Source organism: Cannabis sativa, chromosome 8, assembly GCF_029168945.1.
Source record: "Cannabis sativa cultivar Pink pepper isolate KNU-18-1 chromosome 8, ASM2916894v1, whole genome shotgun sequence".
Taxonomy (NCBI): Eukaryota; Viridiplantae; Streptophyta; class Magnoliopsida; order Rosales; family Cannabaceae; genus Cannabis; species Cannabis sativa.
In genome coordinates this window covers 42862031-42875856 of record NC_083608.1, presented here as the reverse complement: position 1 = coordinate 42875856, position 13826 = coordinate 42862031, and the positions used below count along the sequence as shown (strand labels likewise).

The 13826-nt window shown below is 32.0% G+C and overlaps 1 protein-coding gene across 1 annotated transcript; it reads right to left on the bottom strand.

The window, feature by feature from the left end:
- Positions 1-9501: 9501 nt before the first annotated feature.
- LOC115698881 (cytokinin hydroxylase) lies at positions 9502-12963 on the bottom strand. Its single transcript, XM_030626085.2, has 5 exons — positions 12479-12963; positions 12178-12404; positions 11733-11974; positions 11201-11585; positions 9502-10128 (listed from the first exon to the last, which is right to left on the bottom strand). Exons 1-5 carry the CDS (start codon positions 12915-12917, stop codon positions 9712-9714), a joined length of 1710 nt encoding a protein of 569 aa, XP_030481945.2. The 5' UTR covers positions 12918-12963; the 3' UTR covers positions 9502-9711.
- Positions 12964-13826: the final 863 nt, after the last annotated feature.

Below are 13826 nucleotides of genomic sequence, written 5' to 3'. Positions count from 1 at the left end.
ATATTGTCACAACCCAAAACACGTTTCAGCACGTCGGTTATATTTATCTGTTTTAATAGTAATTAATATTATACGTACATATATTGATATTTAGTTATAATTTGTTTACTTATAAGTAATTGACCAAAATTAATGTACTATATACAATTTAATTTTAGCACATTAGCGTTTATTTTGTTATAATTAAGCACACAAATAGCTGTAAAGAGAAGGATAGGGATGTTTATGGATTGATTTGATTTTGATTTTTTTAAAAAAAAAAAAAAATTAACACTAACCAAATCAATTAAATGTTCAAACCAAACGAGATTAAGGTTTGTAATTCATAAATGTTCTAATTTTTTTTACTAATTTTTTTTTACTTTAAGCTTATAACAGGTAAATAACAATAAAATTAGATATTCTTAAAACAATATTAATATTTAATTAAAAAACATCTTAAGGCGGTTTGGTTTTGTTTAAACTACGGAAAAGAATTGTAAAACCATGATCGAACCAAAAAGTTATAAACGGTCCTAATTTACTAAACCATTGATATTGAATTCATTTCGTCCGATCTCAAATGATTTGGTGTTGGTTGAGGTTTGAAACCACAAATCACAAATTATATAAACAACCCTATTCACCATCTACTAATTAAGAAATTGTGTTTAATGTAAGAGAATTTATTGATGCAAAAATTTAGACACAGAATTGTGGCCAGCACTCGCTCGCTAAATTGGCGAGAGGAGATATAAGTTATGTAAATTAATGAGAAACACAAGAAATTTATAGTAGATCACTCACTATGTCGGAACGGTAATGGAGTTACGTCTAATTTGAGTTTTTATTTCTCACGAGAATTACAAAAAAAAAAAAAACTAGCTAAGGCAAGACTTCCAATTTCTAGAGAGAGAATGTAGAGTGCAAAATGCTCAAACCGAATGGGGACTTAGAAGAATGTGAAAATGAGCTACAGGAGGTCTCCTTTTATAGGAGAGGAGAACCTAGTAAAATATTTATAAAATAATACAAAAAAAAATGAAAAATTTACTTTGGGCTGATCTTGATGATCTATTGGTGAAAATTGACTCTTGATGAAAATCGTCAATTTTCATAGTTTGAATCTCCTCTGTTGAATCGTTTTTGGGCAAGTTGTGGAAAAAATTGCAATTATCTTGGGAATGAATTTTGGACTTCATATAGTCATAATTGCAATATGGGTGTGATACATGACTAAATATGTATTTGAAATAGCTTCAAAACGCAAGTTAAACCGTGTCAATCAGTTCAATATTGAGGGAGTTATGACTATTTTATTAAAGGTTATTCAGCACCCAGTGACCAAGTTGACATCCAGGGCACAAATTGACATTCTGTCATCTATCTAGATGCTGAGTAAGTGGAAAAACGTCACAAACTTGTATTTTCTAATGCCTAACTGATATGTTAACATCACCTGGTCAGATTCTTTATTTTGGTGAAGTTGTTCACCAGTTCTCAAAGATGTTACTTTTTGGAGAAATTTGGTAGATTCGAAACTCTCCGATTTTTTTCCATATTTCACCTTGTTGGAAGGGTGAAATATCACAGTATGAATTTAACCTGTCACAAGTCGTAGCTCTCATTTACTACGAAAAAATAGTCAGATGGTCGAGACAAAATTAGATTTTGATAAACAGAACCCAGTGCACCAGGCTACATATCAACTAGGAGGTTGGGTGCTTCCCAAATAACTTCTAAAGACACGTTTTAATACTCTGAAGGCATTCGAGATTGTGAACGAGGTATCATATCCCATTTTGACAAAAATAATAAAAATGTCTGGAGAAAAATTTACATTTGAGGAGCAGAAACATGCGAACTAGGTTGCACGTCAATTTGGGCACAGGGCCCAATGCCCATGTCAACTTGGGCGTTGGGGCCTTATTTTGGCTCCCAAAGGATCTCGTTTGCTCCCCGAGATTAATTGTCTCTTTGATATTTTTGAAGACGAAAAAGATGCCTGAATAATTTTTGGGAAAAATGACTGGAAATATCCCAGGTTGACAAAATTTCAACCTGGGCACTGGGCCCAATAGCAGTGTCAACCTGGGCGATGGGTCCAGCTTTTTTCCTCTGGATAGTTCCATTTAATTTTCGGAAATAATCGTATCTTAGTTATTATTAAAAATGGAGAATATGCCTAATAGACTTCTTAGGTGCTATGTCAACCTAGGCGTTGGACATAGCACCTAAGTCAATCTAGTCGCTATATCCCAATTTTGGCTCCCAGATGACTTTGTTTGTTCTCCGAAAGCACCCAGATCTTAATATTTGACAAAAACAAAGGATTTTATTGAAAGAATTCTTCTAAAATGCTAAGGAAAATGGCCCAGGTTGAAAAAGTGTCAACTTGGGCGCTCAATTTAAGTCTTACGTTAACCTGGGCATTGGGTCCCTATTTTAGCCTCTAGGTTGATCTGTTTCTTTTTTGTAAGTACTTGATTCTTCGTTTTTTTATGGAGATGAATAAAATGATCAGTATACTTCTTCAATATTGTGATTGGAAGCGCCCCAGGTTGAAAATATGTCAACCTGGGCGCTGGGTGCACTAGGTTCCTAGGGTGCTTGGTGGCTCAGGTGCTCAAAAATGAAAATACACTAATTCTAATTCTGGTGCCTCAAATATGTTCGTGACAAGTCTTATTCTTGTAACAGTACAAATTTTGAACCATTTGCACTAAGAAGGACCCAAAAACTGAAACCCCAGTTGGGATGTCAACCTGGGCACTGAGTGAAAACCCTAGGCACCTGGGTTGACTTCTGGGTGCAGTTTTGTATATTTTAAGTTTCCAGACCTTTGACTTGATTCTTTTGGTCTTCTTGATGTAGAATACTGAAAGATTGTAAGTTAAGAATAGCTTTGCAACATACAGACACCCATTCCATTGTTCCCGGAGTCAACTTGGGCACAAGGCTAGGGACCCCTCCAGGTTGACTGCTATGACTCGGGACTACTCAAATCTTGGATATTTTCTTTCTTGCCACGTATTAAATATTAATATCCACATCACCAGGGTCACTTTTTTGGGTAAATTTACCCCCCAAGTCAACGTTACACTTGTGTGAGGTTGACTTGATGACGTGAACTAAGCCCATTTCTCTCGAAACTACCAAGTGGGCATCAATTTTGACAATCTCAGCACTTATTTTCTGTTCTTCAATGACTTCTAGTAGAACAAGGAATTTTGAATTCTTATTCCTCTTTGAACAAGGGGATTCAAAAATTAAAGATAAAAAGAAAGGAGAGAAAAGAGAAAAGATAGTAGATTTTTCTCTCTTTATTTTTTTTTTAAATTTAAATTTAAACCCATTCCTTGTTGGCTTAGGAATAGAGGACATCAATTGCTATAAATAGAGAGATCCTCCATTCATCTTTCCCACCTCTTCCACACGCCTAGCACAAAAAATTGAGAGCCTAAAATTTTGCTTTTACCAATTCTTCAATTTTAGGTAATTCCTTCCAAAATTTTTGAACTATTTTTTTTTAATTATTTTTTTTCTACTCTTGTAGAACTCAGTTCAAGAATTCTAGATCTTGTTGGAAATACTTAACCCATTGGTATGCCTTCTAAAATTCAAAAATAAAATTTTCAAAAAAGTTGTTTTAGCTAAAAATCTCAATTCCTGCAAGGTGCACTTTGTCTGAATTTTCTTAAAAAAAATGATTTGAGTTGAATTAAGTTAATATTCAGATGTTCAATTTTGAGGAGAATTGTGTATATCGGAAATATGCCTCATGTGAGAAAAACATGCAGAAAACCTAAAGAATATGACCGACACATGACCCAATTCATCTGTGCCAAGCTCATAGTGCAAAAGTCCAAGGATCTAGACAAGGCTCGTGGTGGAAAAGTCATTATCACTGAGTTACTCATTGTTTCAATTGAAAGCGGGAACCCAAGAGATAGAGCCTTCAAAGTAAGACCTCTTGTCTTTAGTTCTAATACTCAGCACAAAGTTGAACTAATATGGGATGAGTATTCACTACCTGAGATCATCATTAGGAAGTCTAGGATTGGATGTCCTAGCAGTTCTCGAAACCCAAACTGCAGTGTTTGGTCAAGGTTCCATATGAATATAGGTGCATTCTTTCCTTTACACCCCTAGTTTGTGTCAATTGTTGATTACTTTGTGGTTTATCCATATCAGATAAATCTAAATGGTTACTCGATTTTATCTACATTCTTCCTTTTTTATTGTCTGTGGGACTGACCCATTCTAACTCCTCATGAGGTCAACTTCTTATGTGATCTAAAAAGATGTCCCACCCACGAAAAGAATGGCTTCGGCTATTTCTATTATCCCCTCGTGACATGTCATCTTTCAAAAGGTTGGATCTTTCAAAAGACTTACTCCATTGATTGACATAAAGCGTAGAGTCGATGGTATGTTGACTGATATTAGCACGATATGATTATTTCATGTAGACTATAACAAATTTCTTTTCTTTTAGTATTTTTTTTTTCAAACAAAATAGTCTTGCTCAATTAGTTATAATATTTTAACTCATTTAATCTACAATCATATATATTTATAATTCATATTGTATAACTCTCCAAGTTAGTAATTTATATTAACCTTATAGTAATTTAGTAATAATTTTTTTATAGTAATTAATAATAATATCTAATAATAATTAAAGGAAACAATAAGAAAAAAAAATTAGCTAATAAAATAAAAATTAAAGATTATTCTATTTTTTATTTAAAAAAATAACATACGATCATAATTTATAATATTTTATTTATTTAGTAAAAATATTAACAACTATTTAAAATATGAATTTTCTACTCTAAATACAAAAAAAATATGAATAATATTTTAAAAATAACTACATTAGTGGGCGTTCACGAATTAGTTTGGTCTGAATTTTCATTTTTTTCAAACCAAGCCAATAATACGGTTGTTTTTTAAACTCAAAATTAAACCTAAACCAAACCCATCCACTCAAGAATATTTGATTCGTTTGATTCAAAACCATAGTATATATTTTATAGTTGTTCTAATTTTTTTTTGAAAGTATTTGTTCATTATTTCAATAAATGATTTTACTTTTAATAAGTTTATATTACATAAATAATAATAAAAAAATATTCTAAAAAAATATTAAATATGACTGAACTGTTGGGTTTTATGTCCTAAATAAAACCCATTTCAATATAATCAGATTTACTTATTAATAAAGATTAGAAATAACATTTTATGTTGCATGGTTCACATGATTTATTTAATGATTATATATATAATGTATAAATTCTATTTAAGTCTAGAACATATGAATTTGTTAATGATTATAGTGTTGTCAGCACAGTGGAATATAATCTTAATTATATGTTCGAAAGTTTATTCCCTGATTTGTCAGTTCACTGGATTTAGACTGACATGATAATCAGCGATAGGTATTCTTATACCTTGAAAAAGTGTTATGTCATTTCCAGGACATTGGTAAAGTTTATCAGTATCGGATGTATGGAGTATACATCGGAAGGGGCCGATATTGAACTTTGATTAGATATATTAAAATTTATCGTAATATCTATTCAATTCAATATCACCCGTTGATCCTAGATCAAATGATCTTAATCTTGATATGTTTAGGTTCGATCTCAAGAGTATTATACATGTTCTTTGATTTGTTAGTTAAGCCTACTTTTGGGTCAGGGTGATACGTACATTTTGGGAACATGATAGTATAATTGAGTGGGAGCGCTAACATAAATATGGAGTCTATAACTTCTATAGGAATTTAGAAGTGAAACGATGATATCCTTCGAGCTTGGCTAAACAGAGATAAATGGCGGAGATCTCATTTCACTTCGCTGAAATATCATTTATACGGAGCTAAGTGTTTTAAGGATAAAATACATTGAATGTGTAACGGTAATTTAGTGCCTATTCAATGTAGATCATCTATTAGAGGGTCATTGATCAAATTAGGATTATAACAATGGATAACTAATACCGTATCTATATCGTGGAACATATAGAGCGTTCTATATGACTGAGAGTGCAATTCCAAGTTCTAAGTGTGGATTCAATAAGGAATTAATAAGTTAGGGAATTTACTTGGTAAATTCGGTTCGACTTATTGGAAGCTCGGTTAATATAGGCCCATGGTCCTCATACTAGTTGAGACCATACTGCTTGTAAGACTCAGTTAATTGATTTTAATTAATCAATTATAATTCTAAAGTTAGACTATGTCTACTTTATGAATTTTCACTACGCAAGGGCGAAATTGTAAAGAAAAGAGATTCTAGGTTTATTTAATAATTAAGATACTTTATATGTCTAAATTAATAAATATATTAAATGACAATATTATTTAATAATTAATTTTTAGTTATTAAATAATTAGAATTGGCATTTAAATGATTAAATTGGCAAATTGGCTTTTTTTTTGAAGGAAAATGGTAAACTTTATTAGAATGAACTTTCAACCATTACAATAGATAAAAGATCAGCAGGAGCATTACTTTCACTGAAAATACGATCTGAATACAAACAAGAGCTACGAGCAAGACAGTGTGCAGCTTTGTTTACAGAACGTTTAACAAAATTAATCGTGACTAAAGGTAAGGAAGCCAACAATGTACGACAAGCAGACACATGTTGACCAAAAAGAGATGGAATGATAACCGAACCTCGGATTGCTTGAACAACAACCAAAGAGTCCGTCTCCTATTGGTTTCGCTTTATCCAACTCAGAGCTTCCTTAACCCCCACAACTTCAGCTATGGCCGGGTCCACGAACCCCTCCAAGAGGACCGTGAAGGCTTCAATGAACCGACCGTCATGGTCTCGATCCACGGCAGCCGCTCCAAACTTTCTGTCATTTGCAAAGATTGCGCCATCAACATTTACCTTAATCTTTCACAAAGCCGGTTTCACCCAATGCTCCAAGTCTATGTTCGAACCCGAAGGAACAAATAAAGACCCCAATCTCCTTTGTTGAGCATTTCTCGGAAAATTGGCATATTTGAGAAAATGGGATTGAAAAATAACAAAATGGAAAAGTTACAAAGTGAGGCCCAATTTCCTTATATGGTCGGGCACTATGCAAGCCTTTTACCATTTATTTTTCCATTATTTTAATGCCATACAATTCTAACCTAAACCTAGATGGCATTATAAATAGAAAGTGTTGGCTTCAGGAAACTATGACTTGCACATTGTTTCTTTCAGAGAAAGCCATAGCCGCCCCTCTCTCTCTCTTTTCTTCTCTTCAAAATTTTGAAATTCCCTTGAGTGATAGAGTAGTGCCCACACACATCAAGTGGTATCTCAATCATAGTGTGTAAGACTGTAAAGAATCCAAACAACAAGAAGGAGAATCAACATCAAAGGAAGGAGAGAAAGAGATCCAGATTCAGATCTTGATTATGCTCTGCTACAAAAAGGAATCAAGGGCTAGATATCTGAATGGAAGGAGTTATTTCCGCTGCACCCAATGTAAGGTTTACTAAACTTTATATGTGTTTATTTCATTGTTTTAGAATTCATATTAGGATGTTAATGAAACATACTTGGTAATAAATCTAGATCCTGGTAAAATATTTCCAACATGAACATCGGGCAGGTTGATTGAGTTTTGAATTGGCGAGTTTCAGGTTCATGGGTTTCGGGTGAAAAAACGTGAACCCGAACCCACCTGTGTTCACGTGTCGCGGTTGGCGGTTGGCAGGTTTGGGTTGGGCAGGTTGACCCGTTCAACTTTTTTTTTTTCACATTCACCTAATTATCTATAAACATACTTACTTATATATAAACATATAACTAAATTTAATATGTTAACTGATTATATATATAAATATATAACTAAATCATTAAATTTAATGAAATATATATACATATGAACTTTCAACACATAAAAGAATTAGAAGTGATAATCATATAAATATATGTTGTATTATGTAATTTTTTTAGGAATATAGTTAATGTTATTATATCTAAGGTCTAATATACGTAAAGTGTAAATCTGTATTATTATTAAAGTTTAGGTAAGAGTAAAAAAAAATGGGTTTGTGGACGAGTCTGTCCAAAACGAAACCCAGTGACCTAAAAAATCAAACTTGAACCCGCTCGAAAGGTCTACAGGGGTTGAACCTAAACTGCTCGAAAAGTCCACCTAGTTGGCCAGTTGGTCGTGTCAGGTATTTGCAGGTTGGTCAAGTCCGGGTCAAACCCGATAAAATTGTTTAGTATTTGTATTAAGTCCATATCAATATGCTACATATATAAAGTTGTTTCCAAATATCAACAAAAAAAAATTATATATTAAGTATACATAAAAGAATTATATAGATTGATTTGGTGTGAATTCCGCGCACTACCCAGAATTATAAAGTTGTGAGCGAACTAAAAAATTGCAAACAATCCAAATTGACCAAATCATTCACACCAGATTCATATGGTCCGTCTTCAAATTGTTTGGTCTGAATTAGTTGGAGTTTGAAACCACATATTGCAGATTATATGAACAGCTCTAACGAGCTCGTTTTATTAAATTAAAAAATTATTATCTTTCTCATTTATTTTATCATAAAAATACATGCAATCTTTTGGTGAGTTCCCACTAATTTTAATATTTGTCACAAACTTATTATCTTTTTATATATTTTAAAATAATAAATCATATTTCTAATTTCAATACAATTATTTTGTTTATAATATACATACATCTACGTGTAATAATTAGACTATATCATTCAATGAGTACAAATATATATGGAAAGATTACAAAAATTGAGTGGTGTTTGGTTAGTAGTAATAAAAATATAAGAATAAAAATGAAAATAAAAATTAGAATAAAAATAATTTTTTTTTTTCAAATCTTACATTAAAATAGTATTTCATTCTAAAAAATAAATTACTTTTCATTTCTACCTCTAACCAAATATTAACTCTGTATATAAAGAAAGAGAGCTAGTAGGGGGAAATAGGCGAGATGAGAATGGTGAAAGAAGGTGACGGGGTTATATGCAAAGCACTTTTCTAAAACCCTTAATCTGTATTATTGGGAAAAAATAAGATAAACAAAAGAAGACCCTACTTATCTCTGTGCAAGTTGCCTTATTTTTTATCCTTCAAAGATGAGTTGAATTTCTTATTCAATGTACCATTGCAAGGATTTTTAGTTACGTATATATACCACATATAGGTGCTAGGGAGAAAAAATAATTATTTTCACTTTTATATTTCGTTTTCTTTATTATCCTATTTAATTCAGGGCTTATCTAAACAACCTCTTGTGGGGAGTATAATTTTATTGAGTTTTGACCACCAAAATAACTTAGTGCACATAAAATATAACATTAGTACTATAATACCATAAAAATATAAAATAAATAAAGATGCAAAAGCCACTGTTGTGAAATTTTTATTGATATCTCTTTGTATATGCCATCATATCATGCTCATCCCTAGACTATATAATAATCATATATAATATTATTCATCGAGCAAATGAGCCAAAAATAATAGTAAAGATGAAACTTGCCATATGCTTATCGAGAATAATACAAGAAACTCCAAAAGAAGCCTAATTACCAATCTCTGAACAAAACTCAATTAATTAACATCCATATTAATTATGAAATATATATAGCCTCATAATTAATATAATCTAATTTGTAATGAAGTCCAATATATGATAATGACCGACTATATATATATATATATAGCTAACTAATTAAGAGGCCTCAAACAAACTTGAACTCCATACTTAGGCTTTATGGTAAGGACAACAACAGGAGCATGGCGATAAGTATCTGAAATGGTGAAGCTAAACTTAGAGATTAACATGGCCAAAATTGTCTTAGCTTCCATAATGGCGAAACCTTGACCGATGCAATTTCTTGGGCCGGAAGCGAATGGTATGAATCGACCAGGAATGTATGACTTGGAAGCAAATCTTTCTGGGTTGAACTCATTTACATCTTTACCCCATAACTCCTCACTATGATGAATTGCAAGCACTGGTATCCATATCGATAGCCCCTTTGGGATAAGAAGATCCCCAAGCTTTATGTCTTCAAAAGCCATTCTTGGGAGTACACTAGCAGGAGGATATAGCCTCAGTGATTCGTTTATTACCATATTTAACTGTCCAAAAAAAAAACATATAAATATCATCAAAAATAATATAGTATAAGTATAATAATATATAGTTTTAATAATGATCATAATTATATAGGACCACTGCACCACACACACGAAGCCTGAAGCTTTGGACGGAGAATGAGAATATATTTATATATATTTCTATGGTACAATGATAATAAAATAGCATATCATCATAAGATTGGCCTTTACACACGTCTTTACACTTACTTGATCTCCATTTGTTCAAGCTAGGCTCTGCTTATGAGAGTTTATTTTCGTGTACTAGATTTTTCTTTGTTTAGGCTATGTTTTGTCTAATATAAAATTATACTGCCTTATCTATGACTTATATATAAATATTTATATATATTTAGTTTATACTGAAATGGGTTACCATGAACTTTAGTCCTCGACTAGTCAAGGGTCCCACACACACTAAGAAAACAGACACTGTAATGTGATTTATCATATTATAATTTACTTTCCACACCGATCAAATGATTAGCAGCAGTGAAGACTGAAAAGTTATAAGTCTGTGCACAAGTTGAAAGTTTCAGAATTATCTTTGCTTAGAGAGCTAGTGCTTAATTTTGTACATTATATACTTTTCATTTCTTTAATTAATTAAGCAACGATCCCTAAGTTTCAGATAGTACCGTCTAATTTATAAGAACAATAGAAAGTAGGAAACATTTCTTAGTGGACAATATTTTTGTACCTATAAAAAAAAATGGGTATTTTTGCCCACTCTTGCCTACCACATTTTCCCCCAAACTCTATAAAAGTTAAGTCAATTACCAATTCTAGCAACCCACAAAAAAAAAATCTCCACCTCGCTAACTTAAAAAGAAAATACTAAATTTTGTACCGTTTAAAAGTATCACATTTTTTCACACCTAACATGCACAAAATTGAAACTGCAATAAAAAAATTTAACTTTTATATATCTTAAGAGAAAAAACGTGACCCCTCTTAATTGTTGACAATCTACAGAAACGGCTATGCAGTCAATTTTAAGTTTTACAGGCTGTTAAATAGATTAACGTTACATAAATATATTATATAAACTTACCAAAGTAAGTTTTGGGAGATGATCAACGGTAGGATGTTGGCCTTTGCAAACTTCTTTGACCTCAGCACGAATCCTGTCTTGCCACGTAGGACTACTTGCTAATAACATGACAGTCCACGTCAGCAAGAGTGCTGTAGTTTCGTGTCCAGCAAAGAAAAATGTCTTGCACTCATCCATTATAAGTTGAAGATTCAAACTAAAACCCATATTCCCTCTCTTTTGCTTTTGCATTTCATTAAGTAGCATACCAAGAAGATCATTTCCATACGAGCTACTTCTCCCAATCTCAACACAGTCTTTTCTGCTTTGGATTATCTCCATTAGTAACCTCTCAACTTCTGATTTCAATGACTTTATTTCTCTGTTATACTTATTTGGTAAGAACCTACAACCCCAACAAAAAAAATCAAAATTGTGTATTAGAATATTAAAAGCATAGCTTCTTAGTAAAGATTGGAATCTATTAAAGGAAAAGCTAATACGTAAAGATTTTTTTAATTAATTAATTAATGAAAAATAATATAATAATTACCGGCTTCCGGGAAGACATAGACGACGACTTGCTTGAGCACAAAGATGTTGTAAAACCGTTAAAAGATGGAATATTTGCTTTCCTTTCTCGTAGCTGCTATCGAACTCTGTACGAGATATTATGTCGGCGGTGAGTCGGGTCATGTACTCACCGATTTCGAATTCGGTTCGACCCGAGTCAACTTCTTTCTCTAGTGTTTGGAGCATCTTCTTAGTGCATTCCACCATGTACCCCGCATAGCTCTGATTACCAAATAAACCAACCCCATTTGTGAATCTTTATTCAAAATAAAAAAAATAAAAAAAAATATACATTTTTATATTTATGTGTCGATCCCACACAGTACTAAAAATCAATGATGATGGTGATGATGAGTCTTCATTATTACATTGATTTTATATTTATATAATAAATAAAATTGATCATTTATATTAGAAAATTATACCTTGAGCTTGTCACCCATGAATGCAGGGGCAATGATGTGACGCTGGTGGTACCAATCTCTACCGTTGGCCATTAATAAGCCACGCCCAATAAAATGTTTGGACCCTTGTTGTTGCTGCCACGATTTCCCAGATATGTTACTGTATTTTGATAACAGCTCTTTTATCAAATCAGTCTCCGTTAAACACATCCTTGGCTCGATTCCATTCCAATATATAAACCGTTTCCCTGTTTCATTAATTATTAATAATAATATCAAAAAAAAAACAAAAATTATCATGTAACATACAGATTAAGAGTACCATGTTGTTTGGACCAGGCGGAATAATGAGGTAATAGACGCGAAACGACGTCGTGATTGATGGAATTCATGTCGTTGGAAGTTGATTTTTCTATGAGAGCAGCCATGTCCAAGATGTTACCGAGGAGAAGGCGAGGTTTGGGCCCACGCACTCCTTGCTGGTCCATGATTTTTCTGATGCGTCTCGGGTTTAACCAATAGAACCACACCGTGTTGTACACGACTCTAATCATCACCACCATTACTGCTACTACTATCGCCACCATCGCCATCTTTATTATACAGAAAGAAATTAACAGAGGAGTTTTCTTATGTAATAATAATCTGAATAATATATCACTAATAAGCACTATCTCTACTAACAAAATACAGAGAGAAAGAGAAGGTTGGTAACTTGGTATGAGTGAGTGCAGTGAGATATCTAATTTATAGGATATCATTTTGTCACTTCACAAAATGTATTCGGTCACTGTACATTAAATGAGTATACTTTTTAACTTTAATTATCCTTAGATCAATCTCAGCCGTCAAATCAAATAACTCTCTCATCTAACGGTTGCAGATTACAATTCGTACGTACAATAATAGAACAAAATCATATCCCCTAATTTTATAATGCAGGAAATCTCACGTGTCATTATTATTTTATTTTTCCAAAAAAAAAATGGAAACAAATATTTAAATTACTTTAAAAAGAAATAATAATAAAGAAGAGGAAAATTGTCTGCTGTAAATAAAAAAGTGAAGGGTAAAAATTTGAAGGTTTGTGATCAACGGAAGAGATGAGAATCAGAGAATGTGTCCAATCATGGGGTTAGGAATTTAACTTAGATTTTATTTTATTTTACGTGTATATATTTGAAATGGAAAATGGTACAGTTTCAGAGAAAAAAAAATGGAAAATGCTCAAGGACACCCTGTATCAGGCATTATAAAATTTGTAATATGATTATTATTATTACATTTTTAATATCAAATTTTAAATATTTTAATTTAATAAATAATATAAAAATTAGAAACTAATTATAAAATAAATAACAAAAATGGGTTTTATTCTCAAGTCAGCTATTGAAATGCCCAATATTTGATAATGGTATCAACTTTAAGGTTTTGTTTTGTTGTTTTGGTAATTGTGTAAACATTGATATCTTAATCTTTCTAAAATTGGAATTAATATTTACAGGTAAGGAGAATTTATTCCTTAAGCATACAAGGCACTTTGAAATCTTCTCTTTCTTTTTAAATCAAGTGAACTGGATTTTTTTTAGAGAGAAATTTGGACTCCTTAAAAAGAAAACAACACCATTTATTTTGTTTTGGATTTGATTTTTTTATTACATTAATATATA

Excerpts from the sequence above, each read along its gene's own strand:
- LOC115698881 (XM_030626085.2), bottom strand. The coding sequence starts at position 12,917 with ATGATATCCTATAAATTAGATATCTCACTGCACTCACTCATACCAAGT. Across the intron at positions 12,405-12,478 it reads CGCCTGGTCCAAACAACATG|GGAAACGGTTTATATATTGG; the intron begins GTACTCTTAATC and ends TTAATGAAACAG. Across the intron at positions 10,129-11,200 it reads ATCTCCCAAAACTTACTTTG|TTAAATATGGTAATAAACGA; the intron begins GTAAGTTTATAT and ends TTTTTTGGACAG.